A 15,160-nucleotide genomic window follows, 5' to 3' on the forward strand; every position below is an offset into this window, starting at 1 on the left:
GTTTTTAATTATTGTTTCAAATATTTCATCATAAAAGCAAAAACAACACCATTTATATTTTTTTAATGTGGTTATATACTTTTTATATGATATGCATTGAAGCGTGAGCTCAAGACTTGTTTGTTTCTATAGATTGATTCCAAAATTTATATTTCTTGGTTTAGAAAATAAATTAAAATTATAATTATTTTGTGTGATTCAAGGGCGAACACTATTAAAAAAAACTTTGAATTACCAAATCATCCAAGATAATCTAGGTAATAAAATTTTAAAAATGGTTAATTTGGAAAATTTTGGATAATTTGATTAAAAGAAAAAAAAATCAAGTTACTTAAGTTATCCCAATTAATTTAATTTGGTATAGTCAAAAAAGTTTTGGGCCTAATTTTATATAGTTATTGAAATTTATTGAGGAATTTTAAAAATAGATTAAAGGGGCAGTGAGTTAAAGTTTTGGGTAATCCAGGTGAATTACCTAAAATATGATTTGAAGAATAAATCTCTAAATTCAAATATATGGAAAAGATTTTGAATAATTCAAGAAATTATATGAAAATGATAAATGTTTACTCAAATATTCAAATATATGATTAATAGCCCCTTGCAAAAAACGAGCCTCTCAAAGCTAGAGATCTGCGGTTTATTTTAAAAAAACTCTAAAAATATATATTTTATTTTTTAATTCTTCAAAGTATAGTATACCAGGCTAATGTGGAAAGTATGCTTTTAAAATGATATCAGGAAAGTGTTTAATATCAATTAACAAACAAACTGATTTAAATATATGCCTTATTATAAAATAAAAAATATATATTTTCTTTTTATACTACCAATCATCCCGTTTTCTTATAATATCAATTTTTTTATTAATTGACACACAATTCAAATACAGATGAAATAATAAGTTAATACAATTTCTTCATAAACCAAAAACAATTCAAGGACAAACCTCAACAATTTGAATACCAAGTTACAAGAGAAATTTCAATTTATACTGTATTTAAAAATATGACTGCGGTTGCTTTTCAAAATATTTTTCATTTAAAAATGTATTAAAATAATATATATTTTTTATTTTTTAAAAATTATTTTTGACATTAACACATCAAAATAATTTGAAAACACTAAAAAATATTAATTTAAAGTTAAGAAAAAAAATTTAATTTTTTTTAAAATATTTTTGAAACATAAAAATAAACAGAATCAAGTCTCAACACAAACATTCGAGGTATATATATATATATTATCAATCAAATCTTTTTTTTTAGTTTTAAACAAACACTTAAAACATGTATAATCTTTTTTTTTCATAAAAAAAATCAATGCATTTATGAAAAATAATGATAAAACATATTATATAATAAAAAAGGGTTCCATGTTCTTTATATAATTGAATCTATGATGTGAGTTTTACATGATCCAAAAGGTTATAAGGAATTTGATGGCTTTGTTTGAAAAAATAATATCACATAAGTTTCACTTGAATACTTAATAATTTTATTAATTGAGAATTTCAATTGATAAATTAAAAATATAATTGGAAAAGAAAATACAGCAGATATAATTAAAATGACCGCAGTAAACTGGGACTATTTTTATTTTTTTTTGCCTAATATCCAAATCCAAATTAGAAAAGTAAAATAGATTTTTGGAGTAGAGTAAAAGGTAAAATAGAATATAAACTTTTCTTTCTAAACAAGAAACGAAGTTAACCACTCTATAAAAGACCAAACACCCAGCCAGTCATCTAGAATTAGATCCCATTATTAATATTAATTTTCGGAAAGGAAAACAGATATTTTCTATCCCTCTGAGTTTAACCTCTGTCTCTCGACCATGTCTAACCAAGCTGAATCCTCTGACTCGTAAGTACATCATTACTTGCACAGATCTACACTTCTTATCTTTTGTATCTTTCGATTTCGATTGTAAAGTTAAAATCTTTAATTTATCTCTTTTTCTTTCTTAATTTGTGTTTTGCAGTAAAGGAACAAAGAGGGATTTTAGTACCGCGATTTTGGAGAGAAAGAAGGCTTTGAATCGGCTTGTTGTTGATGAGGCTATTAATGATGATAACTCTGTCGTTTCCCTTCATCCTGAGACTATGGAGAAGCTCCAGCTCTTTCGGGGTGACACCATCTTAATCAAGGTTCGATTTTTCGATCCAGGATTAATCTTTCAGGGTTCTTTCTTGTTGGGGTTGGGTATTTTCTTATTTATGTTTCTGATCTGTTTGGGGCTGATTGAGGTTGAAATTTTTTTTTCACTTGTATTTGTATACGGGTTTATGATGTTTTATGTTGGCTTTTAGGATCTGTGAATTGGGTGTCTTTGGCGTCGCTTATATCGATATTTTGTTAGGGTTGTTGCAGATGAAACTGTGTTTTAGTGAGCTGGGGGTTTAGTAGTTTTCTAATGAGCGAATACTTTGTCAAATTTCGTATTTTTGGTTTGTTTTATTACTAAATCAAGGAGATTGAATGGAGGATGTATATGTATGTTGAATATGGAATTAGCTTTCTTTGGGGACTACATATTGTTATGATTTCTTGTTCTTATTATTTTGAAGATTTCAAATTTAGTTTATAAGATGTATTAGGAGCACATTCACTTCTCTTTTCCATGAGGGATGCATGGGTATATTACTCTTGTTCTCTCTCTACTTGTATTTGTTATGTAATAACGTGATTTTGCTTGAATTTTTTATGACATTGTGGTAATGGTGTTCTTTGTTGCACGAGGGGTGTTCAGGGAAAGAAAAGGAAAGATACTATTTGCATTGCCCTTGCTGATGACTCATGCGATGAACCAAAGATCAGGATGAACAAGGTTGTGAGGTCAAACCTGAGGGTTAGGCTTGGAGACGTGGTATCTGTACACCAGTGTCCTGATGTCAAGTATGGAAAACGCGTGCATATCTTGCCCATTGATGACACAATTGAAGGGGTCACTGGAAATCTCTTTGATGCATACTTGAAGCGTGAGTGTTTTCTTAAGCCTTTTATTTTCAGCCAATATCAGTAGTTAAACTGTGATACTACAACTAGTCCTTAATGATGGATTGTACTTAAAGGCTTATAAGCTCTACATTTGGAATTCATTAGGGAAAGTTTCCTCATGTTTACAAAACAATTTTTTTTTTTTATCTTCTCAAGTTTGAGTTTGTCCTGAAAGTTGCTATCCTTTTAAACATGTCTCCTATGATTGCTTTAATTTGTCCTTGTTTAATTATAATATTTTGGCATCTGAACTTGATATGTTTTTGTGTTACGTGCACTCGCTCAAATCACTTTTCTTTTTGTAAAGGTTTTAATTTCTATGTGGGGTCCTAGTTTTGCACATGTTTTAAATTTTTGGTCTGCTCTTTCTACTAAAAATTGTCTTATTGACGACCTGTCTCTGATTAATTTTTGCAATCCCCCTAACCAACCATGCTCAAAATCTCTTTTTGTGTGCCTGTGTGTAGATAGCTTTGTTATTTTGTTTTGCATGTATGAGATGATAGTTGTGATGTGTGAAAGAAATGGAGGGTACCTTCTTCATTTTTCTTCATTCATTTTTTAATGTGAATTTTGCTGCTATCAGCAGTTTGTGAAGGAGTACTACTTGATATATGCATGTGGAAAACCCAATGGCTAATGATTTCTGCAGCTATCTCTTACTGCACTTGATTGTTAATGTAGAACTTTTTTGAGATTGTTGAATCTATAAAATATCATTGTCCATTTTTCTAGTCTCATAACATAACGTTTTCATTTTTTTCTTGGTATTTAAATTGCGATAAGAAAAGTTTACACTGCTAGTTCTTTTGTGGAAACTGCAAACATGGTTCTTGTTATTAGTCATTCTTTTGTTTTATAGTTATGATATCCTACATACGATTACGTGTTAAATTCTTTTTGTGCAAATGATGCAGCTTATTTCTTGGAAGCATATCGCCCAGTGAGGAAGGGTGACCTCTTCCTTGTACGAGGGGGAATGAGAAGTGTGGAATTCAAAGTTATTGAAACTGACCCTCCGGAGTACTGTGTGGTTGCTCCAGACACTGAGATCTTCTGTGAGGGAGAGCCCGTGAGAAGAGAGGATGAGGATAGATTGGATGAAGTTGGTTATGATGATGTTGGTGGTGTTAGAAAACAAATGGCTCAGATTCGGGAGTTAGTGGAGCTTCCTTTGAGACACCCACAACTATTCAAATCAATTGGTGTTAAACCACCAAAAGGAATTCTGCTGTATGGACCTCCTGGTTCTGGGAAGACTCTAATTGCCCGAGCTGTTGCAAATGAAACTGGTGCTTTTTTCTTCTGTATTAATGGACCTGAAATTATGTCAAAGTTGGCTGGAGAGAGTGAAAGTAATCTCAGAAAAGCATTTGAGGAAGCAGAGAAAAATGCACCTTCAATTATATTTATTGACGAAATAGATTCAATTGCCCCCAAGCGAGAGAAAACAAATGGAGAGGTTGAGAGGAGAATTGTTTCCCAACTTTTGACACTCATGGATGGACTAAAATCCCGTGCACATGTTATTGTCATGGGGGCTACAAATCGGCCTAATAGCATTGACCCTGCTCTGAGGAGGTTTGGGAGATTTGATAGGGAAATTGATATTGGTGTTCCAGATGAAGTTGGGCGCCTTGAGGTTCTTCGTATTCATACTAAGAACATGAAGCTTGCTGAGGATGTAAGCAACAAACACAATAACCTTCCATGCATTCCTTTTCTGTTTTTCTATTTTTTCACCGAAATTCTGGGTTTTTATGCAGGTTGATTTGGAAAGAATAGCCAAGGATACCCATGGTTATGTTGGTGCTGACTTAGCAGCTCTTTGCACCGAGGCTGCGCTTCAATGCATCAGAGAAAAGATGGACGTGATTGACTTGGAAGATGAGACAATAGATGCTGAAATACTCAACTCAATGGCAGTGACTGACGAACACTTCAAGACTGCTCTTGGAATAAGCAACCCATCTGCATTGCGTGAAACAGTAAGTATTGACCTTGAGATGCTTGGTGTGGGTACCATTTGTTTTCTTGTCTCTGACTAAGAACTTTTGATCAGGTTGTTGAAGTTCCTAATGTTAGTTGGGAAGATATTGGTGGTCTTGAAAATGTTAAGAGGGAGCTCCAGGAGGTAATTGCTGTATTTCAACAGTGTGCAATTGTTAGTGTTTTTTGTGTTAACTTTTATAACTAAATGTAACTATTGTGCTCTGTGATTTAGACTGTTCAATATCCAGTGGAGCACCCTGAGAAATTTGAGAAGTTTGGAATGTCACCATCAAAGGGAGTTCTGTTCTATGGCCCTCCAGGATGTGGGAAAACCCTTCTGGCTAAAGCTATTGCCAATGAATGCCAGGCAAACTTCATTAGTGTCAAGGGTCCTGAATTGCTTACAATGTGGTTTGGTGAGAGTGAGGCCAACGTACGAGAAATTTTTGACAAAGCTCGCCAATCTGCTCCTTGTGTCTTGTTCTTTGATGAACTTGACTCAATTGCAACTCAGGTATATTAATTTATCTAGAGTGCATTCGAATGTGTTACCCTTTTCAAGATCATGGCGATCAACTGGCATTTGATAAGATTGTTATTCATTAAGCATGCATGTATGATTCTAGGGTTAATCTAGCAAGTCATGGAGATGTATTTTATTTTGCCTCTTTCTTATGCTGTTCTATACCTCACTTGCAGAGAGGAAGCAGTGTAGGAGATGCTGGGGGTGCTGCTGATAGAGTTTTGAACCAGCTGCTGACGGAGATGGATGGCATGACTGCAAAGAAAACTGTTTTCATAATTGGGGCCACAAACAGACCCGACATCATAGACCCTGCCCTATTGCGTCCTGGGCGTCTTGATCAGTTGATCTATATCCCTCTTCCTGATGAGGAGTCACGCTTTCAAATATTCAAATCTTGCTTGAGGAAATCACCAGTCTCCAAAGATGTTGACCTCAGAGCACTTGCCAAGTACACACAGGGTTTCAGTGGTGCTGATATTACAGAAATATGCCAGCGTGCTTGCAAATATGCCATAAGAGAGAACATTGAGAAAGTATGCTTCAGATTTTTTTAATGCTACCGTCTTCTTATGTTTTCCCTAGTTAGCTGTCTTGTTACACGGATACTTATTTTGGATCTGTATTTTGTAGGATATTGAGAAGGAGAGGAGGCAAAAAGAGAACCCTGAGGCTATGGAGGAAGATGTTGAGGATGAGGTGGCAGAGATCAAGGCAGCACATTTTGAGGAATCCATGAAATATGCCCGTCGGAGTGTTAGTGATGCTGACATCCGGAAGTATCAGGCATTTGCTCAAACACTGCAACAGTCAAGAGGGTTTGGAACTGAATTCAGGTTTGCTGAAGCTAGTGCTGGGTCCGATCCGTTTGCAGCTTCTGCTGGCGGAGCTGATGAAGATGACCTTTACAGTTAAGTTATCGTAAAATGTCTAGGCTTATAGATTTGGGCCCTAATATGTGTATCTGGTTAAATCCATGCATGTTTACTGGAAGTTCCTGGGGATTTTTATTATTGTGACCAAATTGGCCTTGCGATTTTCAAAATTGAACACTTCCTTTGACTCCTTTCAAGTCAAAATTGAACATGTTATCTTATTTTGAAAGATTATTACTGATACTATCTGAAACTAAGTTTCCTTCTAAATTGCCAATGACTTAATTATAATGTGATTAGCTACTTGGAAGTAGATAGAAACAGAGCCGTTTTATGGACTTGTCATGCATTAAATTACATCTTTTAGAATCCTCCAATGGAGAAATCGTCGATTGTACACTGCAAATTTCAGTTTCCTGATCAAAATATCATGTAATTTTTTAAAAACTAATCGTATTTGGCAAGTAATTTCTTGGGTGAAGAATGGGATATGGACACAGAAAATCAAAAGGCGCCTGATTGAATGAAATATCATGTACCTACAGAAAATATCTTTTGATTGATTGAATCAAAAGGCTGCTGACTGATTGAATGATATGTTTTGCCAAAATGGAGAAATTGTCTTGAATTTGCGACATGCGAATGTATGTATTGATCTATGTTTTACTTTAGAATGGATTATTGATTAACAAAGGGGAGACGGAATACCAAGAAGCAAGAAGTCCTTTGATAAACTCAAGATATCCCGGTTTTCTATTATTTAAGATCTAAGCATCTGTCACTTCCACACAGCTAAAAATCATTCAACAATATTTGGTAACGACGCTGACTGCTTGTTAGTTAAAATTTATTTATTTTATTATTTTTAAATTGTTTTAATATGTTAATTTAAAAAATTTATATCCAACAATATTTTATTGCGGCAGACAAAATGGAAGAGCGTGCAATTATTCAAAAGCTTTTGTCTCATAACTCTCAGAGGGATTGCTGCTGATTTTTTCTGGGGTTTTATTCCTTTTGCCAAAGACTTAAAATTTTGGCAAAATAGGATGGAAAAAAAAAATTATTTGAAAAAAATAGTGTGGAATTGACAGAGGCACGAATCTCATTTGCGTCTTTGATTAAAACAAGCTAATCTAATTCGTGTCTCTATGTAAAATAGGCCAAAGAAATTCAACCTTAAATTAACCTCCAATACAAATTCTAAACTACCCTAAATTAACCTCAAAATACTAATCCCTAACTATTAACATTAACCCTAATTTCAAACCCTAAAATCTTAAAACCAAATCTTAAACCCATAATCCTTCTAAACTCTTAAATCCAAATCTCAAACCCTTAATCTCCAATCTAAAACCCCCAACTCTTAAATCCAAACCCCCAACTCTTAAATCCAAACCCTAGACTCCTAATTCTTAACCTTAAACTCCACTCTTAAATTCATACCCCAAACCATAAACTCCAAACTTTTAAATTCAAACCTCAAATTCTAAACACAAACCTTTAATCCCTAAACATTATTAACACTAAATTCAAACCCCCCAAAAATACACCTTAAACCCAAAAACATATAACAAAAATAGATGGATATTATTAGGTTTAAAAAAGCACAAAAATAAGATTTTTTTTTACATTGATGTAATATTTTAAAGTTGTTTTTGTTTTGTTAATATAACTTTAATTGATCTTTACAATAACGCAAACCAAATAAAAAAAAACTTTATGAACTCCGCTCTACTTTTTTTCAGTAAAGTTAAAGGAGAAAATCAAATTTATTAAACTCTCTTTTCTAAGATGAATCCATTAACATCAAGATCCTTCTTTTTTATGTGGTTGAAATGTGAACAATCAAAATCTTTCTCTCTCCTCTCCTAACATCAAAGGACTAGAACCCGAGGGAAATGAGTTTTTAGGATCAAAACATAAATACTTAAAATTATTGGGAGATAAAATATAAAAATAAAAAACTTTAGGGACCAAAATGAACTTTTGCAAAAGATTTGAGGACCAAATTGGACTTTGTCAACGTCTAGGGACTAAAATATGAGAAAATAAAATTTTAGAACCAAAGCATGAACACCTGGGTTTAAAAATATAAAAATAAAAAACTTTAAGGAATAAATTAATTTTTTTTTTTTAAAAAAAAAAACCAAACTAAGTTTTTATAGATTACACAGTGTATGGTAAGTGGTAACAACGCAATTCACCGTTGATTATTGTGTGTTAGTGTACAGTAACGAAACGACAGCAAAATAAAAGGATAATTTAGTTTTATAGTATAACAATACAGTGTGTGTGTGTGTGGATCCTCTGGTTGCCTTTTTTATGTGAAATGTGAGTAATCTCAATTCTCACAGCTATAATTCTCTATTACAACATATAAATAGCATTATTCTACGAGGATTTTCCGAGGACAATTGTTCCTCTCATTACTTGTTATTCACACTGACACAAGGTCACAAGAGTTTCCAAGGCGAGTCAAACTTTTTAGCCCCTCCTTCTCAAAGCTTTATATATCTACCATGATTCAATGGTGAGCTTCCACCTTGATCAGACCTGATTAATAGTCTAGAAGTCTCCTTGACAACAGAGACATCAAGCCAGTTCTCTTGTCTACTTCACTTAAAAGACAGACACAAATATTCAACCTCAAAATGTTTGAATTAAGCCATAGATAGACATCCAATGTGCTGGCTTTCAATCGTCTCTCACCATACTACTTCCTTCAACAACCACTTCAAAACTATATACCACACCCCCTTCCTCACTGCAGCAATAAGAGCGATTTATTTTCTAGTTTCTCTATTTTTTCTGTGTGTATGGAGAGATCAATCCTTGGAGGCTTAGCTCGAATGTTCATTGAATGGATTCACTCTTCAATCTCCGAGTTATCATCTAGGGATTTGAGTCCTGGGATGGTGTGTATATATGATCATAGATAAAATTCAGTGAAGGATGTGCCGGATGAAGTTTTAAGATATGATTTTCTGATATGAAATGTTTTTGAACTCGAAACTCGTGCTATCTTGTACTAAATGAGGTATCATTTATATGACTTTGATTTCCTAAGAATTAAAAATAAGACCACCCATAGGCACATGAGATTTAAACATCCAGGCATTAACAAGTAAACAGAACTAAAAACTATTACATGCAGTTCATTTGAAAAGGGATGAATCTAAAACCCTCGAGGAAGTGATTTTGGTAGGTAAGAGAACAGGGATGGAGTCAAATTAAGAGAATTATGCTAAAATATCTAAGATATGTTCATTCCGTCCATTTTGCAGTGCAGAAAGCATATAGCCCATTTCCTGCATGCGTTGCAGAGATTCCAAAATACTCCTCCCTTGCAAAACAACACCATTGTACGGAAAGCACACAACTTCAACTCTAAGGATCATGAATTAGGATGAGTTGAATATAGGGTAAGGCGAGCTGATATAGATGACAGAGGAAAGCATTGCAAAGGCAAAGCCGGCCACTGGTCATATTGCAATATGTAAGCCATTCACCAAACGTGAGTTCCAGCAGAGCTAACCACATAATCAATTTCATTAGTTGGCTGGTTACGTAACTCTACTGAAAGAACCATCATGCTTAATGGAACTTGATTAATTATTTAAACCCCATTTTCTTGCAATAAAACCATTTATAGAGTAGTGATCTCTCACTCATTTGAACAGGTTTTGTATTCAGTTCTCTTAACATTAATTTACATAACTGAGCTCGAAAAGTTATCTCTCTCTCTCTCTCATCAGAATTCAGAGCAAACTGATGTATATATCTTACTATATTCATTAGAACATTTATCTATTATAAAAAAAAAAAGAGTGGGATCGCACTTTGCCCAAGAAACCTACCCCTTCTTCCCTTCCTTCATATCTTATCTTTTCCGCTCTCTCAACTTGTGGGGTCGTAACTTATCTTTGCTCTCTCTCTCTCTCTCTCTCTCTCTCTATATATATATATATATATATATATGAACAATAATTTAATCGCTTTAAATCATAAGATGCATGTTCGTACACCTTCGTATCAAGATGCATTACTTTTTGAAAAACCAAAGAGCGGTACAGCACGGCAAAGAGCACCAGCAACTACAGTATATTATATATGTATTTTTGTACCCACTCTAAGTAGTGTATAACTAAGTACATATACGCTTAAAATATTTCATTACTCATCCTCTTAGCTGCCCATTTTGTCAACCGTTTAATGCTCCAAAAGAGTGGCTTCCTCTTCCCGATTCTACATTTATATATAAGCTTCTTTCACTGTCATACCTCCACCCCCACCTCTTCTGCTCCCTTTTATATATACTTCAACAACACTTTCTCTTTCTCTTTTTCTTTCTCCCATCTTTTTCGCGTCTAAACAATTAATATGAAGAATACTAAGAGGAACTTTCTTGTGGCATCCCTTAGCAAATGGAGAAAGACGGGAAGTAAAGTCATGCCTTGCTGCGAGTACCAATATTGGGGTTTGTGGCCTTCCACGCATGAAGGGAAGTCGATTCCAAGAGATGTCCCAAAGGGTCATTTAGTGGTCTATGTAGGCGAGAACAATAAGCGGTTTGTAATCAAGATTACCTTACTCAAGCATCCACTCTTCAAGGCACTGCTGGATCAAGCTCAGGATGAATATGATTTCACTGCTGGCTCCAAACTATGCATTCCTTGCGATGAGAACATTTTCCTTGATGTTGTTCGCTGTGCTGGCTCCCCACGGGATCGAAAGATGTGTTTGTGTCTTTAATAATTCATCTGTTGAGTTTTGAAGAAAAAAATTAATTGATTCATGAGGGTTACACTAATGCTAATATGTAGACATGATATTGCTGTACACTTTGTAGGATTGTAACATACAGATTGTCTAGCTCATAATTGCAATTCAATTCAAAGTAGGGTAATTCTGTTCTGCTTTCCCATCCTGCTTCCTAGGGGAAAAAGGCTTAAGCAAGCTGAGTGAATATGGAACCTGCTACACCTACTAGATGAGATGAGGGCCATGAGCCCTGTACAGTACTAAAGTTACTAACTGCATTATGACAGCTTTCAAGTGACGACAAATTTGGAGTTTGATAAGCCTATAGCTTTCACAAGTCAGCAATTTGACCTCCAAAGCAAATTGGCCTAGCATGTTGTGTCATGATACCTTGCAATCTTGCATAGCTAAACAGAGTATGTACAAACTCGACCATGGCCAATCTTCGCCAATCTTCTACGGTATCATACTTCTTTCAAAACATTTTGTATCTCTATTCGGTCTAAACTTGCTCCTTGCAAGTTGATGGCCAGGCTACGCAATAAAATTGAAAGAAATTAAGGTCAATGGATGCACTTCTTACAAGAAGAGGCATCATAAAGAATTTGAAGGCATCACCATGCATGGTGATTGGTGAAGCCAGAACTTTTAATATGATGGACAGATTATTAGACTTCATATTATTGGATTTGAAACAAGTGTCTCCAGGTCAGCAAGGAAACAGTTGCATGGGATCATGTTCATCACCTGAGAATCGAAGAGAATTAGCTCCCACTCACCTTTCCACCGGAAGTTAAAAATGCGTTATAGCTCCAATTGAAACCTCTAGCAGAGCATATGATGACTTGGTGATGCAAAGAGACATGATACAACAGGGAAAAGGGAATAAAGATAGAGAATTCTACCCTCCCCTGCCTCCAGCCTCCAGCCTCCAGCCCCTTGAATTAACTCCTTTCTTACTCTATTTTCATATTAAAGTTATTTTGCTGCACCATGCATGGTTGATAGGTCACTACTTTCCACTACTTTCTTAGTGCTACAGCTATGGTCCATATCAATACTTAAAAAAAAAAACCTAATAAACTAAGAAAATAAAAAAATATTAACAAAAAAAAAAACCAAACTAAGAGAAATAACCGAAAAAACCTATTTAAAAACTAGAAAAATCACTTGTTTCAGTTCAGTTTTTGTTTTAGAAAACTAAAACCAATTGAATCAAATTTAAACCAACTAATACAAAACAGGTATGAATAGAAAATTAAAAACATTTTAACCCTAAAGATTTTGTTTCAGCCGCCCCTCCCCCCTCTCATTCTCTCCTGTGACTCGTTTTTCTGGTCTCTCTTTCCCTTTGTTCTGTTCATTCTCTTGCAAAGTCAAATATTGTACTTCTACATTACAAAGTCAAAAAAGATAGGTTCAATCATTTACCTTCTTTGTTTTAATAACAAAACAAGTTGGAGCACATCTTGAATCACAGCCAAAAAAGACAAGGAGGTTGAATGGTTTATATTTTAAGAACATGTATCTCCATTTTAAAATTTCAAAGTAATAAACTATTTGATTGGTTTGTTGTTCTGTTCTTTTTCCTTTGAAAAAGTGTTTTTGCTTCTAATGAATAAGTCTTGCTTGTGATTATTTAATATTTATTGTTGATTTTAAGAGTACATAGTTTGAGTTTTTGCTACTGTCAATAACAAGAACTTTTGGTAATCCCTAGTCTGATGTTGGTGTTTGTTCACTCTACTCTAGTTATTTGTAATTTTTGTTTTATTGTTAGTATCTTCTCTCTCTACATGGTTATTTTTTCTTTATACTGGTATAACTTTATGGGAGCTATCTGTTTTTCCGGTTTTCAAAATAATTCAGTTTGAACTGGTTTTCGGTTAAATCCGGGTCAAATTTTTCAGAAATCACAACTTCTAGTTTGGTTAAATTTTTTAACCCAAACCAAACCAAACCATGAACACCTCTATGTACCGATGTCCAAGGAGTTTAGGAAAGTAACAAGCACAGGACATCAGGCTTTAGGAAAGTAAAACGTCAAATTTACCCTAAAATTGCCTACTCGATCAAAATGGGAGAAACCAAAAATTGCCAAACTCGATCTAAATGATAAAAACTCTGCAATAATTATCTTTCAGTTTTCTCCTCAGGACTTCAATGCCTGAAATACCGCACACCCAATACACCAGCCTTCTGTAAATCTAAGGCATGAATTACAGCACTGATGACCCCGTTCTATACTTTATTCAAACACCTTCTTCATAACTCTTCCTAAAATTCTCAATGTTCTGAGATGAAATCAGAAAGAAACTGAGAATTTCTCAATCAGTAGTATTCAAACTTCTCAACTTTCAACAAATGTAAGCATCTGTTAAGAATAATAGCTAAAATTGAAAAGCTTAAACAAATGAAATTGACAATATACTAGCTACACTTACTTGAAACGAGATAGAAGAACATTCCCCCTATTCATGCACATAATAAATGATAGAGAAAGCAGAAGGAAAAATAACAAAAACAAGTAACCTCACCTTAATCTTCCCTTCATCATAGCTCTTTCAAGAATGTCCTTGATCAGATCAAATCTTTTAGTTTTTCCTCTCAGAAGTCAACAGTAAGGAACGGCTGCTTTGCACCATCTTTTGGAATGCTAAACTCCTTTTTTTTTTAAATGTTAAACAAACCAATTAACAAGGGATTGATACAGTGACTCAGCATCAGCAAGCACTTGCTAGATAATTGAAGAGGGTAATTTGTTTCTCATTCAGATAATTGATCCACTGTAAGAGTGACATAACCAAGATTGCTGATCGTAATAAAAGGCAAGGTCCATCAAAGGAAAGTACACATTACATGCAAAACTAAACTCAATTCTTTTGAAACGTCAAAGAGATTGGGTGAGAAAGAAGTTAATATAATCAAAAAGTTAAAAAGGAGAGTGTATATTGGATTACTTACTCACATCCAGGAGAATTGGAGAAAGCATATTGTATAGAATCAAACAACATGACACGGTGCCTAAAAGTCATGCGCGGTTGTTTATCAAAGTATTTTTTATGCTGAAATACATTAAAATTAATTTTTTTAAATTTTTTTAAAATCATTTTTGAGCTCATTGAATTTTTTGAAAACACGAAACGCTCCATGAGAGTCCAATAAAATTATATATAAAAAAATTAAGTATTTGGGGCCTATTGAAATATGTTGCAGGTAGGGTAATTATTTTCAGTTCGGTTCGGTTTTTATCAAAAAAAATAACCAAACTGAAATTTTTTTAAAAAAAACCAAAACCGGGTCAAACCAATCAATTTCAGTTCAGTTCGGTTTTTTTAGAACCAAAACCGGTTCAAACCAGTTTGGCTCAGTTTTTATAGTTTGGCTTGGTTTTTTCGGTTTGACTCGGTTTTTTTTAGTTTGGGTTCAGTTCGGTTTTAGGTTTATAAAACCAAAACCAAACTGGCCACTTTTTTCAAAATTTTAATCGGTTTTTTTCATGGTTCAATTTTTCTGGTTATATTTTTCCTGGTTTTTTTGCTCACCCCAAGCTGCATGTATGCCCATTACCTGTTCAATGCATATGTTGAAAACAGATCTCCATGATTGTTCAAAGGAAAACTACAGAGAAATTTATCCCACCCTTGCAGGCAAATAAGGGGAAGACTTGGAAATAACACCCCCCCCCTCCCCTCAAAAGTGTTTTTTCTCGCCAGAAGATATATTCCTCGAAAGCTTTACACCTAATGCACCTTCTAATATCCTCACCATGTTAAGATAATCTAAGAATCCATCACTAAACTTATCAACTTAAATTCTCTTATATTTTGTGAGCATCTCTTCAACATTTTTGCTAAAATATAATAAAGAATATGCACTACTACCTCTTCAAACACATGAGCTCCAGGTCACTATCTGTGTATACCACTGAAAACAGAGAAAGCATCGGAAGAACTGAAACAAGTAACCTCATTTACAGATCTCAAATGTCTAAATATTTGCACATC

The 15,160-nt window shown here is 34.1% G+C and overlaps 2 protein-coding genes across 2 annotated transcripts; both read left to right on the forward strand.

Annotated features, from left to right (window-relative positions):
• Window positions 1-1,710: 1,710 nt before the first annotated feature.
• Window positions 1,711-6,659, forward strand: LOC133676448 (cell division cycle protein 48 homolog). The gene is made up of 9 exons (XM_062098090.1): window positions 1,711-1,865; window positions 1,984-2,149; window positions 2,752-2,980; window positions 3,917-4,683; window positions 4,766-4,987; window positions 5,062-5,133; window positions 5,224-5,505; window positions 5,691-6,050; window positions 6,148-6,659. The coding sequence occupies exons 1-9, from the start codon at window positions 1,837-1,839 to the stop codon at window positions 6,427-6,429; spliced, it is 2,409 nt and encodes an 802-aa protein (XP_061954074.1). The 5' UTR covers window positions 1,711-1,836; the 3' UTR covers window positions 6,430-6,659.
• A 3,729-nt stretch (window positions 6,660-10,388) lies between these two features.
• LOC133677204 (protein SMALL AUXIN UP-REGULATED RNA 12-like) lies at window positions 10,389-11,316 on the forward strand. The gene has a single exon (XM_062099092.1). The coding sequence runs from the start codon at window positions 10,773-10,775 to the stop codon at window positions 11,142-11,144; it is 372 nt and encodes a 123-aa protein (XP_061955076.1). The 5' UTR covers window positions 10,389-10,772; the 3' UTR covers window positions 11,145-11,316.
• The last annotated feature ends 3,844 nt before the right edge of the window (window positions 11,317-15,160 follow it).

The sequence above is a fragment of the Populus nigra genome, chromosome 17, assembly GCF_951802175.1.
Source record: "Populus nigra chromosome 17, ddPopNigr1.1, whole genome shotgun sequence".
In the NCBI taxonomy this organism is placed as follows: Eukaryota; Viridiplantae; Streptophyta; class Magnoliopsida; order Malpighiales; family Salicaceae; genus Populus; species Populus nigra.